This window comes from Protopterus annectens, chromosome 14.part0, assembly GCF_019279795.1.
Source record: "Protopterus annectens isolate FY-2018-M chromosome 14.part0, PAN1.0, whole genome shotgun sequence".
Classification (NCBI taxonomy): domain Eukaryota; kingdom Metazoa; phylum Chordata; order Ceratodontiformes; family Protopteridae; genus Protopterus; species Protopterus annectens.
The window spans coordinates 4144876-4165453 of NC_056748.1; the positions used below are offsets into that span (position 1 = coordinate 4144876).

The window sequence follows — 20578 nt, forward strand, 5'->3', positions numbered from 1 at the left end:
TCCAAAGGAAACACATCTGCATATAAACCAAAAGGAAATGCTGGCAGTAATGCATGCCATCGAGGCCTTTCAACACCAACTCCAGCAAGGCCATTTACTGATACGGACAGACAGCACCACTGTGATGTGGTACATAAACAAGCAAGGGGGCACCCACTCTTACCCCCTTTGCAGACTGACAATGCATCTTTGGGAGAAATCACTGAGCCTAAACATCCAGTTACAATCCCAGTTTGTTCCAGGAAAAGACAATGTGTTGGCGGACAACCTAAGCAGGAATTTCACAGATCCACACGAGTGGAGGTTACATCCGAAGGCCTTCAGACAACTCACTTCGACATGGGGCAAGCCAGAAGTGGACCTATTTGCCTCTCACCTCAACCATCTTCTACCCAAATTCTGCACAAGGACATACCATCCAAAAGCTTGGAAAATAGATGCCCTCTCATTCAACTGGAACTCCCTAACAATCTATGCATTCCCACCTCTGCCACTGATGACCTCAGTATTACTAAAGATCAAAGCAGAGACCCAAGGGAATCATAATAGCTCCGGACTGGCCAAGACAACACTGGTACCCACTACTACGGAGCATATGTCACACCAGGAGGTGGGCCCTTCCCCAATGGCCTCTACTTTTGACAACACAATTTCGAAACAGTGCATCCAAATCTTCAGACACTGCAGCTAACAGCCTGGGAGATCCCATAAATAACTTCAGCCTATCTCTCTCCAAGGAAGTTCAGCGGATACTAACAGAGGCTCGAAGACCATCCACCAGAAAGGTTTACTTAGCAAAGTGGAAAAGATTCAGCAATTGGAATACCAGCAAGGGGCATGATGCATCATTGTTGAACATCCCACTCATCTTGGAATATTTGGCAGATATGTTAAAGAACGGCCTCTCATATTCTTCCATAAAGATACATGCATCTGCTATTTTAGCTAGATACAACACTGATCCTCCTGTTTTTTCACACCCTTTACTAAGGCAATTCCTCAGGGGAATCAAGAACATTAAGCCACCAAGAAAGGCCCCAGTGCCAGCCTGGGACCTCAATTTTGTCCTAGAAAAACTGACTCTACCTCCATTTGAGCCAGCAGCTTCAGTTGACTTGCAATTTCTCTCATGGAAGGCAGCTTTCCTGTTGGCAATTACCTCAGCAAGAAGGGTTTCGGAGCTACAGGCCCTAATGGCAATACCACCCTTTATTATTTTTCACAGAGACAGGGTTTCATTAAGGACCAACCCTACTTTTATGCCAAAGGTGGTATCTAGGGTTTCTTTAAATCAAGCCATTCATCTGCCTGCTTTCTTCCCCAATCCTGAGAATAAGGGGAAAGACTGTTGCATACCTTGGACATTCACAGACAACTTCGATACTACCTGGACAGAACCAAGGCCAGTAGGAAGTCTGAACATTTTTTTGTAGCTTACGCCCCTGCAGTCCAAGGAAAAGCAATTTCAAAACAGACTATTTCAAAATGGATTGGACATTGCATCAGATTCTGTTATTCTTTTCATGGAAAGACTGTTTCAGCCAATGTCAGACCACATTCCACCAGAGCTACAGCCACCTCTACAGCATTCTTAAGAGGGGTGCCTACTAAGGACATTCTAGAAGCTGCTACATGGAGCTCCATGCATACATTCTCCAAACACTACAATCTCCCTCTATACTCCAGATCCAGAGCAGGCTTTGCTTCGGTAGTCCTGCAGGGTTTGATTGCCACACCATCTTTTTCCTAGAGCATTCCCAGCTAAGCTATGGTATTCTACCCACATGTTATGACTGCAGTTGCATTCTTGAAGGACATAGTACAGTTTTGTACCTACCATAAATGTAGATGTCCGATAGACATGCAACTGCAGTCGGATTTTCCCTCCCTCCATACCCCTCTATGCCTAGGGTCCACTCCTATCCCTGTTACTCTTAGCTGGGGATATCTGTTATGGTGTATTTGTTTTATTGCTCATTTATTTGTTTGGAATCCTGTTTTTGTCTTCCAATTTGATTACAGCCTTCCTTGGAGGGCACCTGGCATCTGGGGCAAGAAACACTGAAGAAAATGGCGTCGGCTGATGCTTATGTACTCCAGCCGCTCTGACGTCGGAGAGAAATGCGACATCAGCTGATGTCGGACCCAGACTTTGGAATCCGGCCGACCGAGGGCTGCCTGAGGCAGGACAACCCACATGTTATGACTGCAGTTGCATGTCTATTGGACATCTACATTTATGGTAGGTACAAAACTGTACTTTACCCTCCCTACAGCCCCCCCGACTTCTCTTTACTTCTACTTAGCCTCTTTATTTGGCACCTCTTATATCATATGTATTTGCTTTTTGCTGGGGATGTTCCACACCATGTAATTGCTTTCCTTTTTGGGGGCACCTGACATCTTGGGCAAGAGAAACTGATGTAATGGCGTCGGCTGCATATTTTATACCCCCTGATGTCATGGAAGAAGCGACAGCATCCGACGTAGCAATTCCAAGTCTTTGGTATTCAGGCCAGGTGAGGGCTTACCTGCAGGCAGATAACCCAAATGTGCAACAGTGAATACACTCGAATATCTACATTTATGGTAAGTGTACACAGCTGTACATTTTGGAGTATAAGAATATGCCATTATAAGGACTCTTTCTGACATGCTCTGTTGTTAATGCGCTGGTTACCTACTGCAGCTACATTACTGAAACTTGGAAATCCATACAGAGCATCAACAAATACTGAACAGAAGTATGGATGTGATAAAACTGCAGAAGCATATCAGAACAATAAGCAAGAGGTGAGTAAAGATACAAAACTCATGAGAAGGTTTGAATCTTAATTTTGAAAGAATTGGTAAAGCATCGGAACTGACATCATAAATTGTTAGGGGATAAGACAGAAAAACAGTTGCATTAATCTAAGACATACATCAAAGTCTAAAGAAGAACAACCAAAACTGTCACAACCATTACTTTCTCAGGGAAACAGAGACTACAAGAGTTGGTTTAAAGTGTGGAGGAGAAAGTCTCTGAGTCAGGTTTCCAAGAAAAGTTATGTTGCAGCAACAACCATCTCAAAAGGAAAGTCTGATATCCAGAGAAAATAGCCGTGTTAAATATTCCAGATTTGGAGAACCAATAAAGAATAAGATTAGAACTGGGAATTTGAAAAGTTGATTGTATTACTAAAGACTGAAAAGTTGCGTGCATTGAACTGCTTATTGACTTGTACAAAAAAACTATGTCATATTTAGTGTAGGATTAATTTTAATTTGAAATTATCAGTGTAATGTAAAGTATGCTAACTCTTAGAATCTGTATAACATGACTATAGTCTGTAAAAGACAAAATATAATAAATGGGGCATATAACTTTTAGTATGATAGTGCTGGCTGCAGGTAGTTACATGTCTTGTGGTATCTACAGCTTCATTGTAGAAAGCACACTTGAGCACCTCATGGAGGCTAGAAGCATGCCTACAATGTCTGTATTGTTCACTGGGTGTTCTGGCAAACCAATATTATTAGTTTTTCGAAAGTTCAGAGTCGGGCTGGATGAATTCTTGTCTGTCAGCAGTTAATTTCCTAATATTATAAGTAACTGTGGTAGTGATTCATGTATGCGACCATCTGCTTTTATGAGGAGTATAATTATAAGACTATGTTTTGTTCTGAATGACTGGTTAGAATGACAAGTTACATTGCCGTCTTTCTTGGAGAGGGATGCTTCATTCTGTTTCATATTGGAATGGTTTCTTTTGTTTTGGCTGTTTTGCAGTGTTGTGTATCCTAACCAGTCTGATAGGACATAATTGGGTATTATGTGGTGATAAGTTTTTAAAGGCAGTATCCCTTTGAAAAGAGACCTTGTTTGGAGCAGAATATGGTATGCAGCCTTGTATGCTTATTACAATTTGTCTGAGTCATTTTGGTTGTACATGTGTTACAGTATGAAAATGTGGATTTTTGTAGCCTAATAAAGGCAGTTTTTTGTATCCTTTTTTTCCAGAGGGCAAAAGAGAAAAAATTAATGAGCTGTTAAAGTACATTGAAGAGCGTTTGCATACTTTGGAGGAGGAAAAAGAAGAACTTGCACAGTACCAGAAATGGGATAAAATGAGGAGAGCGCTGGAGTACACCATTTATAACCAAGAGCTCAATGAAACCAGGGCAAAGCTTGATGAGGTAAGTTGTCTTGCACTGGTGTTCTGTGATTCCCCATTCAGTACGTTTCATTGGTGTTTGAATACCAAACATAGTACAAAAATTACAAAAAAGAATATTGTAGCAGTTGTACTTAATACAGTGGACACATGAACACTCAAACTTCTCATGGAAAATGGCTGTGTACCTTTTGAATAGGTAGAATTTTAAGGCTCTCCTAAAGGTTGCCCCACGGTTTCATGCCAAAAGCCTGGAAGTGGTCTAGACAGACTGAGGCATATTAATAGTATGAGCGATATGGTGCGTGAACTGGAATGTACTAAGTACATGATCTGCAACTTGCAAAGGTTCCAGCAGAAAAAGGATAGCAATGTAAGGGCGACACGTTAATGGCTCCCTTGAATGTGTTGCTTTAACTGGATATGTCCGTTGCCACCCATGCTCTTCTAGGCAGTACTTTGTATCAGGGAAAAAAATGGCATGGCAGCAAGACTAGACAGAGCATCTATTTCAGTAGAGCATGGGTAACCTAGTGACAGAGTTGAAAATATGACAGTCTTTGTCAGATCACTTGCTTTTAATAGCTACATTAGTAAATCCCTTGAGAGCAGTAATTGATAAACATTGGTCGTTCGCAGTTTATTATCTGAAACAACAAAAGTTTGAATTAAACTGCAAGGAAGGTATTGTTACAGAATTAAGAAGCTTAAAATAAGAACAAGAAAAACTGTTGGCAGGTTGGAATGGAATGAAAACTAGGATTGCAAAGGAGGGTGGCCTAATGGTTAAGGTGTTTGCCTTACAAACACAAGGTGCAGGGTTTGAGTCTCACAAGGGATAATTGGCTAGGCTTAAAATGGCTCGCAAGGGCAGTTAGCTTAGTACTAATCTATGAACCTATGAACCTATTATTGGAATATTTAAGGAAAGACTTGAGAACAAGCTTAGTTTTCTTGAGTGGGATTTGAAAGATCTGGAGAAGGCTAGGTCACAATGTTGAATGATTGATGAAGAGATAAAAACAATAGGAAAGAATAAATAAGTCAGATTCCCTATCAGAGGTGGGAATTCAGAAAGGATAGTTTAAGAAACCAATTTAAGATTACCCCAGTATTTCATGGGGTGTTTGCTTTAAAGCTCAGACAACAAAAAAATGGAACACAATATAATACTTGTTAAGTCAATAAAGCTAAAGAGCCAAAAGAAATATTAAGAGTTTTGGAAATACTGTGTTACAAGTTGTCCACAGTCAACTCCTGTGAAGGAGAATGCAGTTAGATAGCTATTTGTAAGATATAACCATGCCAAATATTAGTGCAAGACGAGCAGCAAGACTTACAAAGTCTTCCAGACAATAGAATTTAAGCAGATAGTGGATGGGCAAGCAGAGGAATAACTTTGAGTTCAGACTGATGGACCGACTAACATTGGAGTATTGGACGTGGGTGGATAATGAAGCATATATAATGCCCTACAGCTGATAGCTTATTAAACTTCCAAGCCCCTCTGAACTCCGATGACACTGAGGCTTTCTCTGTGCTGTACAGAAAAACAAAATGGAGAGCCACATTCATAGCTGCATATAGGCCATTCAACAAAAGGGAAAAAAAATTCTCTCCAAAACCAAGAGGGAGCAGACAAAACAGTGCCAGTCTAAACTAACAAATCAGAGAGATGATCAAATGTGCCAGAGCAAAGTATGAGGCAAAGATAGCCTTCCACGTGAAAAATAAGTATAAGATGTCCTTACATTCACTGCTGCAGTATTCTTAACTATATGGGATTACCTGCCAATGAAGCCTGATGTCAACCAGTCTGCCAAAAACTTCTGAATGTAAAAGGTATGCCAAACGTTACCATATTCACCCTGCATATAATGTAGGGCATAAAAGTGACGTTCAGGCTTACCAAAAACAGAATTTCTTTGCAGCCAGTCTGAAGGTATATTTTACACCGTTGGTCTGTTCTCCTGACAGAAAATTTTCGTTCTCTAGGGACTTCCTACACCTGATGTCCTTCAAGAATGCAACTGCAGTCCTTACATATGGGTTGTCCTGCCTCAGGCAGCCCTCGGTCGGCCGGATTCCAAAGTCTGGGTCCGGCGTCGGCTGATGTCGCCTCCTCCCCGATGTCAGAGCGGCTGGGGTATAAAAGCATCAGCCGATGCCATCTTCCTCAGTCTTTCTTGCCCGCGCGGTGCCCGAAGCAGAAGCAGTTCGCAAGTGCCGGTCGGTCAGCTCCTGTGTTTTATGTATCCGAAGTCATCAAAAAGCTAAGTACCCCGTTGGGGAACCTTTTCTTGCCTCAGCCGATGTCAGAAAAAACTGAAAAAGTTAATAACTGTTTGTCTTGTGGTAAACAAATACCTCATAAGGACTTCCATTCTTACTGCCTCCCCTGCCCTGGCCCAGACCACGACGTCTCGGCCTGTGCCGCCTGTGCTTGCTTCAATAAGCGCACTCTCAGGCGCTGGGCAGAGTTTGCTGAAGATTTTTTTGGCGATAAATACTCTTATAACATGCCGTCGGAACAACCGATTCCACATTTTTCCAAAAAACGGAAAGACCGGGACCGACATTCTCGGCCCGCGACTTCCACCGACACCACGCCAGAAACTACCGTGAGTGCATCGGTCTCTTCTGAGGCGGTTATTCCACCGCTCCGGACCGACGACACCACTTTACCGATCACTCCGGCCCCGGAGCTTGCGCCGGTGCCGGTTGTTGATTTTCCTCCAGAAACCGAAGCCCAGGATTTGCCTGAGACCATACCTGTGGACAAGGTGACTCCAGCAAGTGGGTCAGCTAGGCCCCTATGTCTATGTCTATCAAGGCCTACACACGTGCCAAGGCTGCCAGCCAGGCTAAGTCTCACCCTCCTAAAGCTTTGCCTCAGCCCACTTCTGATAAACAAATTATGACTTTAGCTGCAGATTTAATTTCCTTAATCAGAGGCTCCCAGGCCCATCCTGACAGAGGTTCTCAGCCACCTTCTGACAAAAGGCCCAGGGTTGAGCATACAGACACCCTTTCTTCAGATGAAGCCTCTGGTGACTCTGATCACTCAGATACCCAGGAAGAGTCCTTCCAGGTCTACGAGGATTCTGATGCCGAGGAATCTATTCCTTCTGCCTCTCCTCCTGAGGATATTTCTTTTGGGGAAATTCTCCACTCCATGAGAGAGCATTTTTAGTGGCAAGGTCAGGAATTCTCCGACTCCAGGAAGCGGCTGCGTACCTTCCTTAAGCTTCCCCAGCACAGGCCTTTAGCTATCCCTCCAGTGTTAGATGTACTGGATGATGTGTACTCAGATTCGAGTGCTTCTCCTGATTCTCTCCCCCCTGCTCCTGTCAAGCCGGACAGATACTACAGGGTTCCTGAAACTCGCAAACATTTATTTAAGGCCCATTCTGTTGATCTAGAAACAATTTCCCAGGGGCCCAAAGGGGTGGCCACATCCACGGCCAAAAATCCTTTACCCTCAGACAGGGAAGCTAGGTCCCTGGAGAGGTGGGGGAAAAAAGTTTATACCTTATCCACACTTGCCATGAGAGCCCTTAATTGCCTTTTTCATATGTTTCAGTATCAGGATTTCTTGATGGATGATTTGCAGAAAAAGTTAACCTCTCCTGAGCCTTTAGACAGAAAGGCCTTGCAGGATTTGGTCCATAACACTCAGCAGGTTAGCAATAATTTTCTTCTGTGTGGTTATGATGCATTGGAAGCTTCATGTAGGGCAGCTATGACAGGGGCAGTCATTCGTAGACATACATGGTTGAAAGAACAGGCATTGTCGGATCATGTTAAAGTAAAGCTTCTAGATGCACCTCTGGAAAAACAAAAGCTATTTGGTGCTAATGCTCAGGATGTGTTGAAATCAATTGAGGAAAAGGCTAAATCAGTGCAAACAGTCAAGGATTTCCTCCAGGTTCAGCCACCAAGGTTCAGCAGGAATTGGCCTTCTAAGAATTGGTCCTTTCCAGACACTGACAAGTTTCAAAGGGGAAAAAACAGGCGTACCCGAGGAAGAGGGCAATACAGAGGCTCCTCCAGAGGACGCCAATGGCAACCGACTAATCAGAGAGGTGGCGCAGGGACATCCCCTGCTCCACAGGGACAATGACAATGACTTGACTCTGACACCGCCGACCAAGGCTCAAAGAGAAGCACTTTTAGGCGGAAAATTATCCTTATTTTCAAAAAATTGGCACCTTTTAACAAAGGACAAATGGATTCTGGACATAATAGACCAAGGCTACAGGTTCCACTTCCATACTTTACCAACAAGACAAGGCATGCCAAACCTGCCACAAAATCAAAGGGCAGAGGCATTCAAACAAGTTTCAAAGCTGATAAAAATCAAAGCAATAGAAAAGGTTCCTCCTCAGGAACAAGGCCAGGGATTTTACTCAAGGCTGTTCCTTGTTCCAAGAAAAGAAAAGCAGTGGAGACCTATACTGGACTTGTCCGCTCTAAACACTTTTCTCATTGTACCAAAATTCAAAATGCTGACGCTACAGCAACTCCTTCCCATGCTGGGCAAGGGGTCTTGGCTGGTTACTCTGGACCTCAAAGAGGCATACCTGCATGTCCCAATCAGACACAGTTGCAGAAGATACCTCAGATTTCTTGCAGGGTCAGAGCATTATCAATTCTCAGCATTGCCTTTTGGCTTATCTACTGCGCCCAGAGTATTCGCGAAATGCCTGGCATCAGTAATTGCACTGCAGACTCCAGGGATACAAATATACCCTTACCTGGACGACTGCCTTATACAAGCGGACAGCAAGCAAGCCTTGACAAAAAACTTGAATTATGTCATTTACTTACTACAGGCTTTGGAATACACAGTCAACTTACAAAAATCAAGACTACTGCCATCCCAACAAATAATTTTTCTAGGAGCCAAACTAGACACAGAATCACAAATGGCTTACCTCACAGAAGAGAAGCAAGAACAATTACCACATTACTTCAGAAGCCTAGCAAAGCTCACCCAGATGACTGCAAGGAAAATCCTGCAGGCCCTGGGTTTCATGGCATCTTGCATTCTACTGATTCCACTGGCAAGACTACACATGAGAAAACTGCAATGGTACCTAAAAAGTCTATGGTCTCAACACAGCCACAACTTAGAAGAAATTATCCCACTCATCCCATGTCTAAAAAGGGAATTTTTGTGGTGGGCCCAAGCAAGCCAGTCAAACAAAGGTATGCCTTTCAACAAACGTTCAACAAGCCAAACCATTACAACGGACGCCTCAGACCATGGATGGGGGGCGCACATGAAGGGCAGATGCATTCAAGGGCAATGGACCCCCCAGGAAGTACATCTACACATCAATCAAAAAGAGATGTTAGCAGTAATTCATGCAATCGAGGCCTTCGGAAAATATCTTCAACAAGGCCATCTGCTAATAAAGACAGACAACACCACTGTTATGTGGTACATAAACAAGCAGGGAGGTACTCATTCTTACCCCTTTGCATACTAACAATGACTCTTTGGGAAAAGTCCCTGAAACTGAACATACAGCTGCAATCCCAGTTTGTTCCGGGCAGGGACAATGTTCTGGCGGACAGTCTAAGCAGAAACATCCTGGACCCACGAATGGATGTTGCATCCAGACATTTTGCTCAAATAACTCATGCATGGGGAGGCGGACATAGATCTCTTTGCCTCCCACCTCAATCATCATCTGAAAAGTTCTGCTCGAGGACACAGCATCCACAAGCCTGGAAAATAGATGCTCTCTCATTCAGCTGGAACTCTCTAACAATCTATGCATTCCCACCTCTACCATTAATGACCAAGGTGTTACTGAAGATCAAAGCAGAGCAACCGAAAGGCATCTTAATAGCTCCAGATTGGCCAAGACATCACTGGTACCCATTACTAAGGAGCATAACTTGCACCAACCCATGGCCCCTGCCTCAGTGGCCTCTACTCTTGACTCAGCACAATTACAGGACGGTTCATCCCAATCTGCAAACTCTGCAGCTGACAGCCTGGAGGGTTCCATGATTTCTACCCATAGCTCTCTTTCCAAGGAAGTTCAACAAATATTATTGGAAGCACGCAGACCTTCCACCAGAAAGACTTATTCAGCCAAATGGAAGAGATTCAACATCTGGAATACCAACAAGGGACAGGATGCATCAGTATTGAGCATCCCACAGATATTGGAATACTTGGCAGAAATGCTGCATAACGGACTTTCCTATTCTTCCATAAAAATACACGCTTCAGCAATTTCAGCATCATACAACACTGATCCTCCTGTGTTTTCACATCCTTTACTAAGACAATTTCTAAGAGGGATAAAGAATATCAAGCCTCCCAGAAAACCACCAGTGCCTGCATGGGACCTCAACTTCGTGTTGGAAAAATTGACTCTTCCTCCTTTTGAACCAGCAGCATCTTCAGAATTGCAATTTCTTTCCTGGAAAACAGTTTTCCTGTTGGCAATTACCTCAGCAAGAAGAGTTTCGGAGATACAGGCCCTCATGGCAGTACCTCCATTTCTCATTTTCCATCAGGACAGGGTTTCTTTAAGAACCAATCCTTCTTTTATGCCAAAAGTGATATCCAGGGTATCTCTAAATCAAGCAATTCACCTGCCCACCTTTTTCCCCAATTCTCAAAATAAAGGGGGAAAGCTGCTGCACACTTTGGACATACACAGACAACTACGCTACTACTTGGACAGAACAAAGGCCAACAGGAAGTCTGTCCAGCTATTTGTAGCATACGCTCCGGGAATGCAAGGAAAGGCAATTTCCAAACAAACAATTTCAAAATGGATTGGACATTGCATCAGATTTTGTTATTCTTTCCATGGAAAGGGTGTGCCAGCCAATATCAGGCTATAGCCACCTCCACAGCCTTCCTAAGAGGGGTGGCTACAAAGGACATTCTAGAAGCTGCTACATGGAGCTCCGTGCATACATTTTCCAAGCACTACCACCTGCCTTTATATTCCAGATCCCGAGCAGGCTTTGCTTCGGCAGTCCTGCAGGGCATTCTAGCTACACCATCCTTACCTTAGAGCCTACCACCCCCAGCTTGGCTATGGTATTCAACCCATATGTAAGGACTGCAGTTGCGTTCTTGAAGGACATAGTACAGTTTTGTACCTTCCATAAATGTAGATGTCCGATAGATATGCAACTGCAGTCAGGTTTTCCCTCCCTCCTACCCCTCTGTGTATTGGGTCCACTTCCCTCCTTTTATACTTAGCTGGGGATATCTGTTATGGTGTATCTGTTTATTGCTATTGTGTTTTGTCTGGAATTTTCATCCAGTTCTAAATTTAGCCTTCCTTGGAGGGCACCTGGCATCTGGGGCAAGAAACACTGAGGAAGATGGCATCGGCTGATGCTTTTATACCCCAGCCGCTCTGACGTCGGGGAGGAGGCGACATCAGCTGACGCCGGACCCAGACTTTGGAATCCGGCTGACCGAGGGCTGCCTGAGGAGGACAACCCATATGTAAGGACTGCAGTTGCATATCTATCGGACATCTACATTTATGGTAGGTACAAAACTGTACTTTTGTTGTTTTTGCAAGATAAGTGCCCCATTGGGGATTTTGTTTTTTCTTGCTTTTTATGTGTTTTGAGGTTAATGTCATCCAGGAAGAGTAAATAACAGTGTGGGAGACAAATTTCCCCATTAGGTGCTTCTCATGACCATATGTCTTGTTCTGTTCGTCAGGCATTTGTTCTGAAAACCTTTCGCAGGAGACTTTCTTCCCTTTCCTTGTATTTTGAGAGCCAGCATCTTAGGCTGCTCGCTAAAGATACTATGGAAGGAGTCTCCTACCCCGAGGGTCAGCCGTTAGGGAAGAAGCTGAAAAAAGTATGACCAGAATCGTCTGCTGTCCAACTTCTGCCAAGTGTTTCTCCTGAGGTAGTTATGAACACAGAGGCTTACCCAGCTGTACTGTCAGATTTGTCTGCAGTGACAGTGCTGGAGGTTGATGAGAATCCAGCAGGCAGCATGTCTGAAAAGGCTTTGCAGGCATGCATCTCAGACGTTCAGAGGGAACCACGGTTGATTTTTTTCTGAGGGGTTTCGGAAGTTCTTCAGTTTTTAGTTGGGGAAGGAGTTCCTGCTACAGTTCTCAACTGTCGTTCTGGATCTGAGCCTTCTCAGACCATTCCCTTGAAAAATAATCCAAAAATTAAACATGTTTCTTCTGCTTCTAGGGATCCACAAAGTGAGTGGCAGGCTTTTACTATGGGGTTATTTTCTGCCTTAATGTCCTTAAAGCCTCCTCGTGGGGTTTCAGTTCCTGGTCCTCCTTGGTCTTCTACTCTTAAAAGGCCTAGAGACCAGGATTCTTCTGAGGATGAGTCTGATTCTCCTAACTAATCCCTAACGTATTCTACTCCAGTTCCTTCTCCTTTGGACTATGGGTCAGAAGAGGAGGAATGTATTAGTCCTGATGTTCCTTTGGAGGAAATTTCCTTAGGGGAAAGTCTATCTAGGATGATGGATTTTTTTTTCCAAGTGGGATTTTACTAGGGTCTCATTTATCCATAAATGGTACTATGAGTTGCTGCAGTTGGACTCTCCTAAACCTGGGGCTATTCCTCCTGTCTTGGCTGCTTTACTGGATGCTTTCTCCATGCCTCTCAGATGCCTGATTCTCTCCTCACTGCTCCCAAGAAGCCTGATAGGTTTTATAGGGTTCCTGAGATTGTTTTATATAAAAAGGTCCTGCTGCTGACCTTTCGGTAGTGTCCCTAGTTTCTGATGAGCTATCTCATTTGCTTGCTTCACCCAAGTTATTGCCTTCTAACAAGGACAGTAGAACAATGGGCAGGCTGGGCAAGAAATTGTACACTTCTGCTACACTACCATTTACGGCTACTAATGATCTGACGCATATGTGTAGGTATGTGTTGGCTCTTCTTTCTGAGATCTGTCAACTTATTTCTGATTTTCCAGTCTCTTGAGTGTAAAACTTCTCTTCTTTCCTTGCTAGGGGCTTCCTCTCAAGTCATTTGTCATTCTATTAAATGCCGTTATGATGCGGCAAATGACTCTTCTAGGGCTGCTGTTTTTGGTTCAGTTATGATGAGGTATTCTTGGCTTAGGCTTCAACCTCTACCTGATGGGTTCCCTATTGATTTGTCGACAGCTTAGGTTGTTGAATGTGTATTCGACACCTAAGCGTCGAACACTTAAAATACCGAATGGCCACATCATCAATTTCTTTCATCGGGGAAAGAATTTGCGTGGCTGTTCTCAGTGATTTGCCCTTTCCCCAATGTAGAGCAGTCTCAGAGTTGGCATATTTAGTTCGGGGGTGGAGGGCGAAGCCCCCCATTATGTTTGGGTGTGTGTGGTTATTTTGTTTGCGGATGGCCAAGTGAATTCTTTCCCTAGGAAAGAATTCTATGATTTGGCCGTTTGCTGTTTTTAGCTTTCGATGCTTAGGTGTGGATGATTTTGGATTCGACAACGTAAGCTGTCGATGTTATGTTATAGACCCACCTGATGATATTAAAGCTAAGTTGATGGATACTCCTCTGGATTCTAAACTTTTGTTTGGGGAAACTACTGCTGGTTCAAGTCCCTTCAGGATAAGGGTAAGGCCTTACGGCAACTTAAGCATACGTTTGTTTCTCCTGTGCCTACATTTCAGAGAAATTACCCTGCTAAGCCTGGCTTTGTTCATAGGCAATCATGTTCTTCTACTAAAGGTAAAAAGAGTGGCAAATGGACTCCTCCTTCTAGGGCTACTCAATTTTTGGGGACTTGAAGCCTTTCTTTCTGGACAAACCAGGTGCGGTGTAACTGTTCATCTCTTCCAAACCACATTTCTCTTTCTCTTCTGGATTTGGCTTCAGATCACTCAGGATTCTTGGGTTCTGTCGACCATTCGTCAAGGATACTTCATGGTATGGAAATCCTATCCTCTGTTATGGGCATTCCTCAGCCTCCTCGGGAACATCTTCCCTTTTTACTAGAGGTTCTTCAGGATCTCTTGTCTCAGGGTAATTCAAGAGGTGCCTTTGTCCTAAAGGGGGGAAAAGGTTCTACTCCCGACTGTTTCTAATGCCCAGAAAAGAGGACACTCTGAGACCTGTTCTAGACCTCTGTCATCTAAACACTTTTCTAAAGGTACCTTTGTTTTGGATGTCCCTTCAGATTTTGTTTCCTTTCTTGCTCCCTCAGGCCTATATGGTGTCCCTGGATCTCAAGGATGCTTATCTCCATATTCCGATCCATCCTGTTTTCAGGAAGTTTTTGCATTTCTCTGTTGCTTCCTGGCATTTTCAGTTTTCTGCTTTGCCCTTTGGTCTTTCTACTGCCCCAAGGGTGTTCACCAAATACCTTGCTCCTGCGATTGGCTTTTGCAGACTTCAAGAAATCCTAATATTTTCTTACTTGGACGACCTGTTGATTCAGGCATCCTCTCCAGGGACCCTTGCAAAATCTTCATTTTGCCGTATCCCTTCTTCAGAGCCTGGGATGCCCTATAAATTTCAAAAAGTCTTCTCTGACGCCTTCTCAGGATCATATTATTTTGGGTTGCAGGATTCTGACTGTGCCAGTGCTTGCATCACAGACCCCTCCAAAGACCTTAACTCTCATTTATTTCTTTCACAGACTTCTTCCTCTGGTTTCCATTACCACCAGGGAGTTTCTGAGAGTTCTGGGTTTCATGGAATCCACCATTCCAATCCTATCTAGCCAAATTTCATATGAGAAAGTTTCCGTGGTTTTTGAAGTCAGTGCGTCTTCAACAGGGTCATCCTGTAGAATTTGCAATTCCTCTTCTTCCTTGCCTTAACATGAACTTCTCTGGTGGATTCAGCAGTTGTCTGAATCCTGGGATCCCTTTTCATCCCCCTCTTCCCTCTCAGGAATTGTTCACAGATGCCTCAGACATGGGATAGGAGGTGATTTTTGGCTCCCTAAAGGTACAGGGGGTGTGGTCGCCTTGTAAGCAGAAGGAGCACATCAGTGTCAGAGATGAGCTCTTCTGCTGGTTCTTCAGGCCTTCAGTCTCTTCTCCAGGGCCTCTCAAGGTATTCAGAGACTATACCACAGTGATGTGGTATGTCAACAAACACTGAGGAACGAGATCTTATCTTTGCCAGTTGACACTTCTGGTATGGGATCTTGCTGTCAAGTGATATAGTTTGTATCCCTTCTGGTCAAAACTTTATGGCTGACACTCTGATCAGATCCTTAACTCAGTCCCACAAATGGATGCTTCATAGGGATGTGTTTCTGGATATTATCCACCAGTAGGGTACTCCTCAGGTGCATCTTTTTGCCCCTCCCCCTTTGAACAGACAACTTCTTTGTTTTTTTGCCAGAGTCCCAGGTCCTCTGGTATGGAAGGTGGATGCCCTCTCATTCTTTTGAAAGGAATGTTTCTTTATGCATTCCCTCCCCTTCCTCTCTTTCCGAACTCCTGTTCAGCATTCAAAGGATGCTCCCAAAATCTTGTTCGTGACTCCCCTTTGGCCATGACAGCATTAGTTCCTTCTGCATCTAGCCAGGGGCAGTCATCACAAGTTACCCCACAGGGTGGATCTAATCACACAAGACAAGGGAGCTCCTATCCATCCCCCATCTGTTCACACTTCCACTGACACTGTGGGTGATAAGGTGTCTATGAGAAATCAAAATCCTTTTTTCAGAGGATGTGCTAAAAGTCATGCATGAGGCAAGGAAACCTACTACTATCCTACAAGAGGTTTTCTTTATGGTGTGTGTCGTAACCTGGACCCACTTACTCTGGATGCTCCTTTGGTTCTGTCTTATTTGTGTGAGTTGCTCAGTGCTGGTTTGGCCTATTCTTCTAGTAAGGCCCACCTATCGGCTATCTCTTCTTGTTTGCATTTTTCTTCTCCTTTAGTAGCTAGATTTGAGGTGAAACAACTTCTTAAAGGCATCCTTAATATTAGACCTCCCAGGAAGCATGTTCCTCTTCCCTGGGATCTTAATTTTGTTTTGGCGAAGTTGACTCAGGCTCCTTTTGAGCCTGCTGTTTCCATTTCCTATTGTTCCTGTAAGACTTTTCTTTTGTTACTGCTTGCTTCTGCCAGACAGGTCTCTGAGTTGCAGGCCCTTATGGCTTCTCTTCCTTTTTTGATTTCTTTATGAGGACAGTGTGTCCTTGTGCACTAACCCTCCTTTTATGCCAAAGGTGGTTAATGAGTTTTCTCTTAATCAGTTTATTAATTTGCCTACTTTTTTCCCTCTCCACAAACTGACAGTGAAATGGGGTGTTTCATACTTTGGACATGCATAGGCAACTTGTAGTTTATTTGGATGTGACCAAGTCTATCAGAAAATCTGATCAGTTATTTGTTTCTTTGCATCCTAGATCTTTGGAGCTTATTGTATTCAAGTAGACTGTTTCTTCTTTGATTTCTAAGGCAGTTTCCTTTTTTTGCACTTTCCATGGCAAGAGCCTTCCTTTTTCAATTAAGGCTCATTCTGCTAAAGCTGTGGCTTCTTCTGGTGCTTTTTTCAAAGGCTTGTATACTAATTCTATTCTTGAAGCAGCTACCTGAAGTTCTCTGCACACCTTTACCAAGAACTGTAAGTTGGATGGTATCTCTAGAGCTAGGGTTGGTTTTGTTATTTCAGTTCATGTTTTTTTAGGGGATTCCTTCCGCCTCTTCCTCCACTCTAGTTTCCTCTTGAGCTTTGTCACTCTCCCATATAGTTAAGAATGCTGCAGCAGTGAATGTAAGGACATAGTACATTTGTGTAAAATCTTACCATAATGGTAGATGTCCTTGCCTTCACTGCTGCAATATTCACTTCCTTCCTCCATCCCCCTAGTTCTTTACCTTCCTGGATGTTCACTTTACCTCTTAGATTAGATTGGTATTCCTCCTGGGGCAATCAGTTCTGTTTTTGGTAAGCCTGTTCCTCTTCCCTGGGATCTTAATTTTGTTTTGGAGAAGTTGATTCAGGCTCCCTTTGAGCCTGCTGCTTCAGTTTCCTTGCATCAGGGAGCGTATGGTGACATATGGCATACCTGTTAAATTCAGAAGTCTTTGGAGGTCTGGCTGGACGTTGAGCTTCTGCGGCAGGGAATCCCATATACTTAAGAATAGTGCAGCAGTGAAGGCAAGGACGGCTACCGTTATGGTAAGATTTTACACAACTGTAATTTTAATTATGTTCATAACCTCAGGGGAAATGCTCAGCATTGTGCCAAGTTAATCATGAATGGCAACACTTACACCCAGTTTGAAACTATGGAAAACTTGCTAGCTGACCAATTCAGTTCAAATTTCTACCCCCATCATCTCGTACCACACCCAAAGGAATTCCTGCAACCATCTCCGTAGCGACCACTACAAGGGGAACAGGTCCTTATTGTACTTGCTAAAGTCAAAAACTTGGTCCCAGTGGGTCCCGACAACATCACAAGATGCATCTTAAATAGCTTAAAAGTGAATCTGTCAGGGCCACTAGAAATCCTCTTTAACTACAGCTTCTGGATGGGCTTTTTCCCCAGAGGAATGGAGAACTGCAGCAATTGTTCCTCTGCACAAGGGGTGCCCATCAACTGTCCCGGGGAACTACATACCCATAAGCTTGACTAGTCTTATCTGCAAGGCCATGGAGAGAATTATCTTAGCCCTGATCAGTAACTACATATGAAATCTCCAAACTCTGGACCAGACCCAATTTAGCTTTGTCAAAAGGAGGTCTTGTCTGCTCAGTCGGGTGGACAACTTCGAGAAAGTCACCAGGGCCATGGATGAGAGTAAAATGGTACACCCCAAGTATCTAGACCTGACCAAAGCTTTTGACAGAATCATTCACTCGGGGACCATGGATAAACTTAACTGAGTTGGGCATAAACCCCTGCATGATGAGATGGATTGCAAACTGACTCATTAACAGGACAGATGTCTGGATAGGTGAATCCGCTTCCAGTAAGAACCCTGTTAATTAGCGGTGTCCCACAGTGATCAGTGTTGGGACCCCTCCTGTTTGTATATACTTCTTTGAAGTGCAAGCCAATGTTGGGGGACTCTGGCTTACCATGTTTGCCGACAACTGTAAGCTAGGAACATTCATTAAATCCCCAAATGATGATGACATCCTACAAACAACTAGTGCCAAAACCATGGTCTGAGACTAAATGCTAAAAGTGCGAAAAGTTACCGTTCAGTAAGTCCGGTATCCCTGCAAATATTATATCGATAGCACATCCCTAAAAGCAGACTCACTGGTGAGGGACCTGAGAACACCAGATTTGATAGCAAGCTAAACTTTGACCACCAGGTAGCTACAGTAGTGAGGAAATCCTTCTGTGTGGCTCAACTTATAAGTAAAGGCATGACATCAAGGTGAAAGGAAGTCCTAGTGCCATTGTACATGGTCCTCATCAGGCCCATAACTGAGGGCAGTGCTCCCTTCTGCATATACCTGACACTTATACCAAATTAAAGTGGCCCCAGGGGTTTCTCACTAAAAAAAGAAAAATACAGAGCATAATAAACCTGTGTTATGTGGACCAGCTAAAGGGCCCTATCCCTTTACTCTGTCATATTGTTTATTGAGAGGTGATTTATGCCTCATCTACAAGGCATTCTTTGATCCAGCCCTGACAAAATGTTGCATGTTCGCAAGAAAAATTTTATGAGGTAACATGTTCCATGCTACAGTGCTCAGGTTTGACTGCAAATGCCATACCTGCGTTTAAAAGACGTCACTGCATTACAGAGGGATTGGGATCAACTGATCACACACCCGCAACATTTTGTGCTCAGGGCATTTGTCCCACTTGCCCCACACTAGCTGTGCTACTGCTGTCTACTGTCAGATTGAGATTTGACAACCCACAAGACTGTATAATAGGAAACAAAAAGGACCCAAACATCTATTTCTGAAAATCTAAGCTTCCTTCCTTTAACTCAACTTCTAATAGGGCTGCTGCAGAGGTGGCCCCTTTAATGAATGCAGACCCATAGGTCACAGAGGTCTACAAAGCCAGAGATGCAGTGGACCATTTTATAACTGCCAGCAGTCACATTTCTGAAGGAATGTGACTGCTGGCAGTCACAGCAGTCACATTCCTGAAGGATTACTCGACTGTTCTTTCTTGGAGATAGCTCAGCTCAGATGGCTTAATGGTATAGACAGTCAGGGGGTGTTGTTTATTCCTCCACTCCCCTGCATGGATGGCCAGTTACTTGAGATTCCTGGGTAAGAGGGATAATAGCCAGAAGCTATTACATACCCTTTTCACATCCCCAGTCTCAGTCACAGTGTCGACTTCTGGGTATACCACCCCACTAGTTAAAAGTGTCTGAGAAGGAAGTTCTATTCTTGCTAGAAGAGTGGGCCATCTAGGAGGTCCCAACCAACGCACATTGTTTGGGTAGTACTCTGGACTCTTATTTGGTTCCAAAAATGAATAGGACCTTAGGCCAGTTTTGGATTAAAAAAAAACTCATTTAGAATGGTCATGTAGCAGTTCATTCTGCCATGTCTTCGAGCAAACAACTGGATGTGCTCCATGGATTTTCAGGACACTTATTTACACACTAAGATTGCCTTAGCACTCAGGGCATTCCTTTGAGTAGGAACCAGTCTGTCATTTTAGAGCCCCGTCCTTCAGTTTCACCACAGTCCACCATGTTATCACCAACTGCATGACCGTAGTTGCAGCCAGTCTCCAGAACGAGAGTATTCCCATCTTAGATAATTGGCTCCCGGCTGCCACAATGGGGTAATTCTTAATGAAGGCCAGGTATTATCATCTGCTGATGTCTGCCCTAGTGAATTGCAGTCAAAACAGAAAAAAATCTATTAGTAGAGCCAACACAAACATCCAAGTCTTAGATTGCCATCTGCATACTATTTGCAGCATAGTCTCCTAGCACCCCCCCCCAGACAAGATCCAAGCATTACTCTAGCAACCGAAGACGACCTGTAGTATGACAGACCCTCTGCCTCTCTGGTCCTTCAGTTTCTAAGTCTTATGGCATAATTTATTGCAGTGGTCTAGTTCACCCATTATTATGTGAATCAATGGTCTTTTTTTGACTCTAAGCCTCAGTTTCCCAGTCATTCTGATCAACGGTTGCAGAGGGTATTTACATTTGAAGATCTCTTCCCCTCTTTTCCGTTTGGGAAGATCCTTTGTATTTCCTCCTTTGGTTGCATTAGTCAGCTGTGATGCGTGTCAGTTGGGTTGGGGAGGGGCAAGGGAGAATGGTCCAAGATTTTTGGAGGGCTTAAGAGGCAAATCTGTGCATCAGTGCCTTAAAGATTAGGGCAGACCTCCTAGCATAGCAGGAGCTTAAGTATTACTTAACTCTAGGTGTGATTTCCATTCAGACTAACCACATGACTGTTGTATGGTACATCAGCAAGCGAGGGAACCGGGTTCTACTCTTCGTTAGGAAGCAGTGAGAGT

General features: G+C 43.8%; 1 protein-coding gene across 1 annotated transcript in view; it reads left to right on the forward strand.

Moving 5' to 3' along the window:
• Window positions 1–20578, forward strand: part of SMC3 (structural maintenance of chromosomes 3) — a 2445376-nt gene that overhangs the window by 534354 nt on the left and 1890444 nt on the right. The window contains exon 7 of the mRNA XM_044056330.1: window positions 4004–4179. Coding sequence (XP_043912265.1) covers window positions 4004–4179 — 176 coding nt within the window. The remainder of the gene's footprint in view (window positions 1–4003; window positions 4180–20578) is intronic.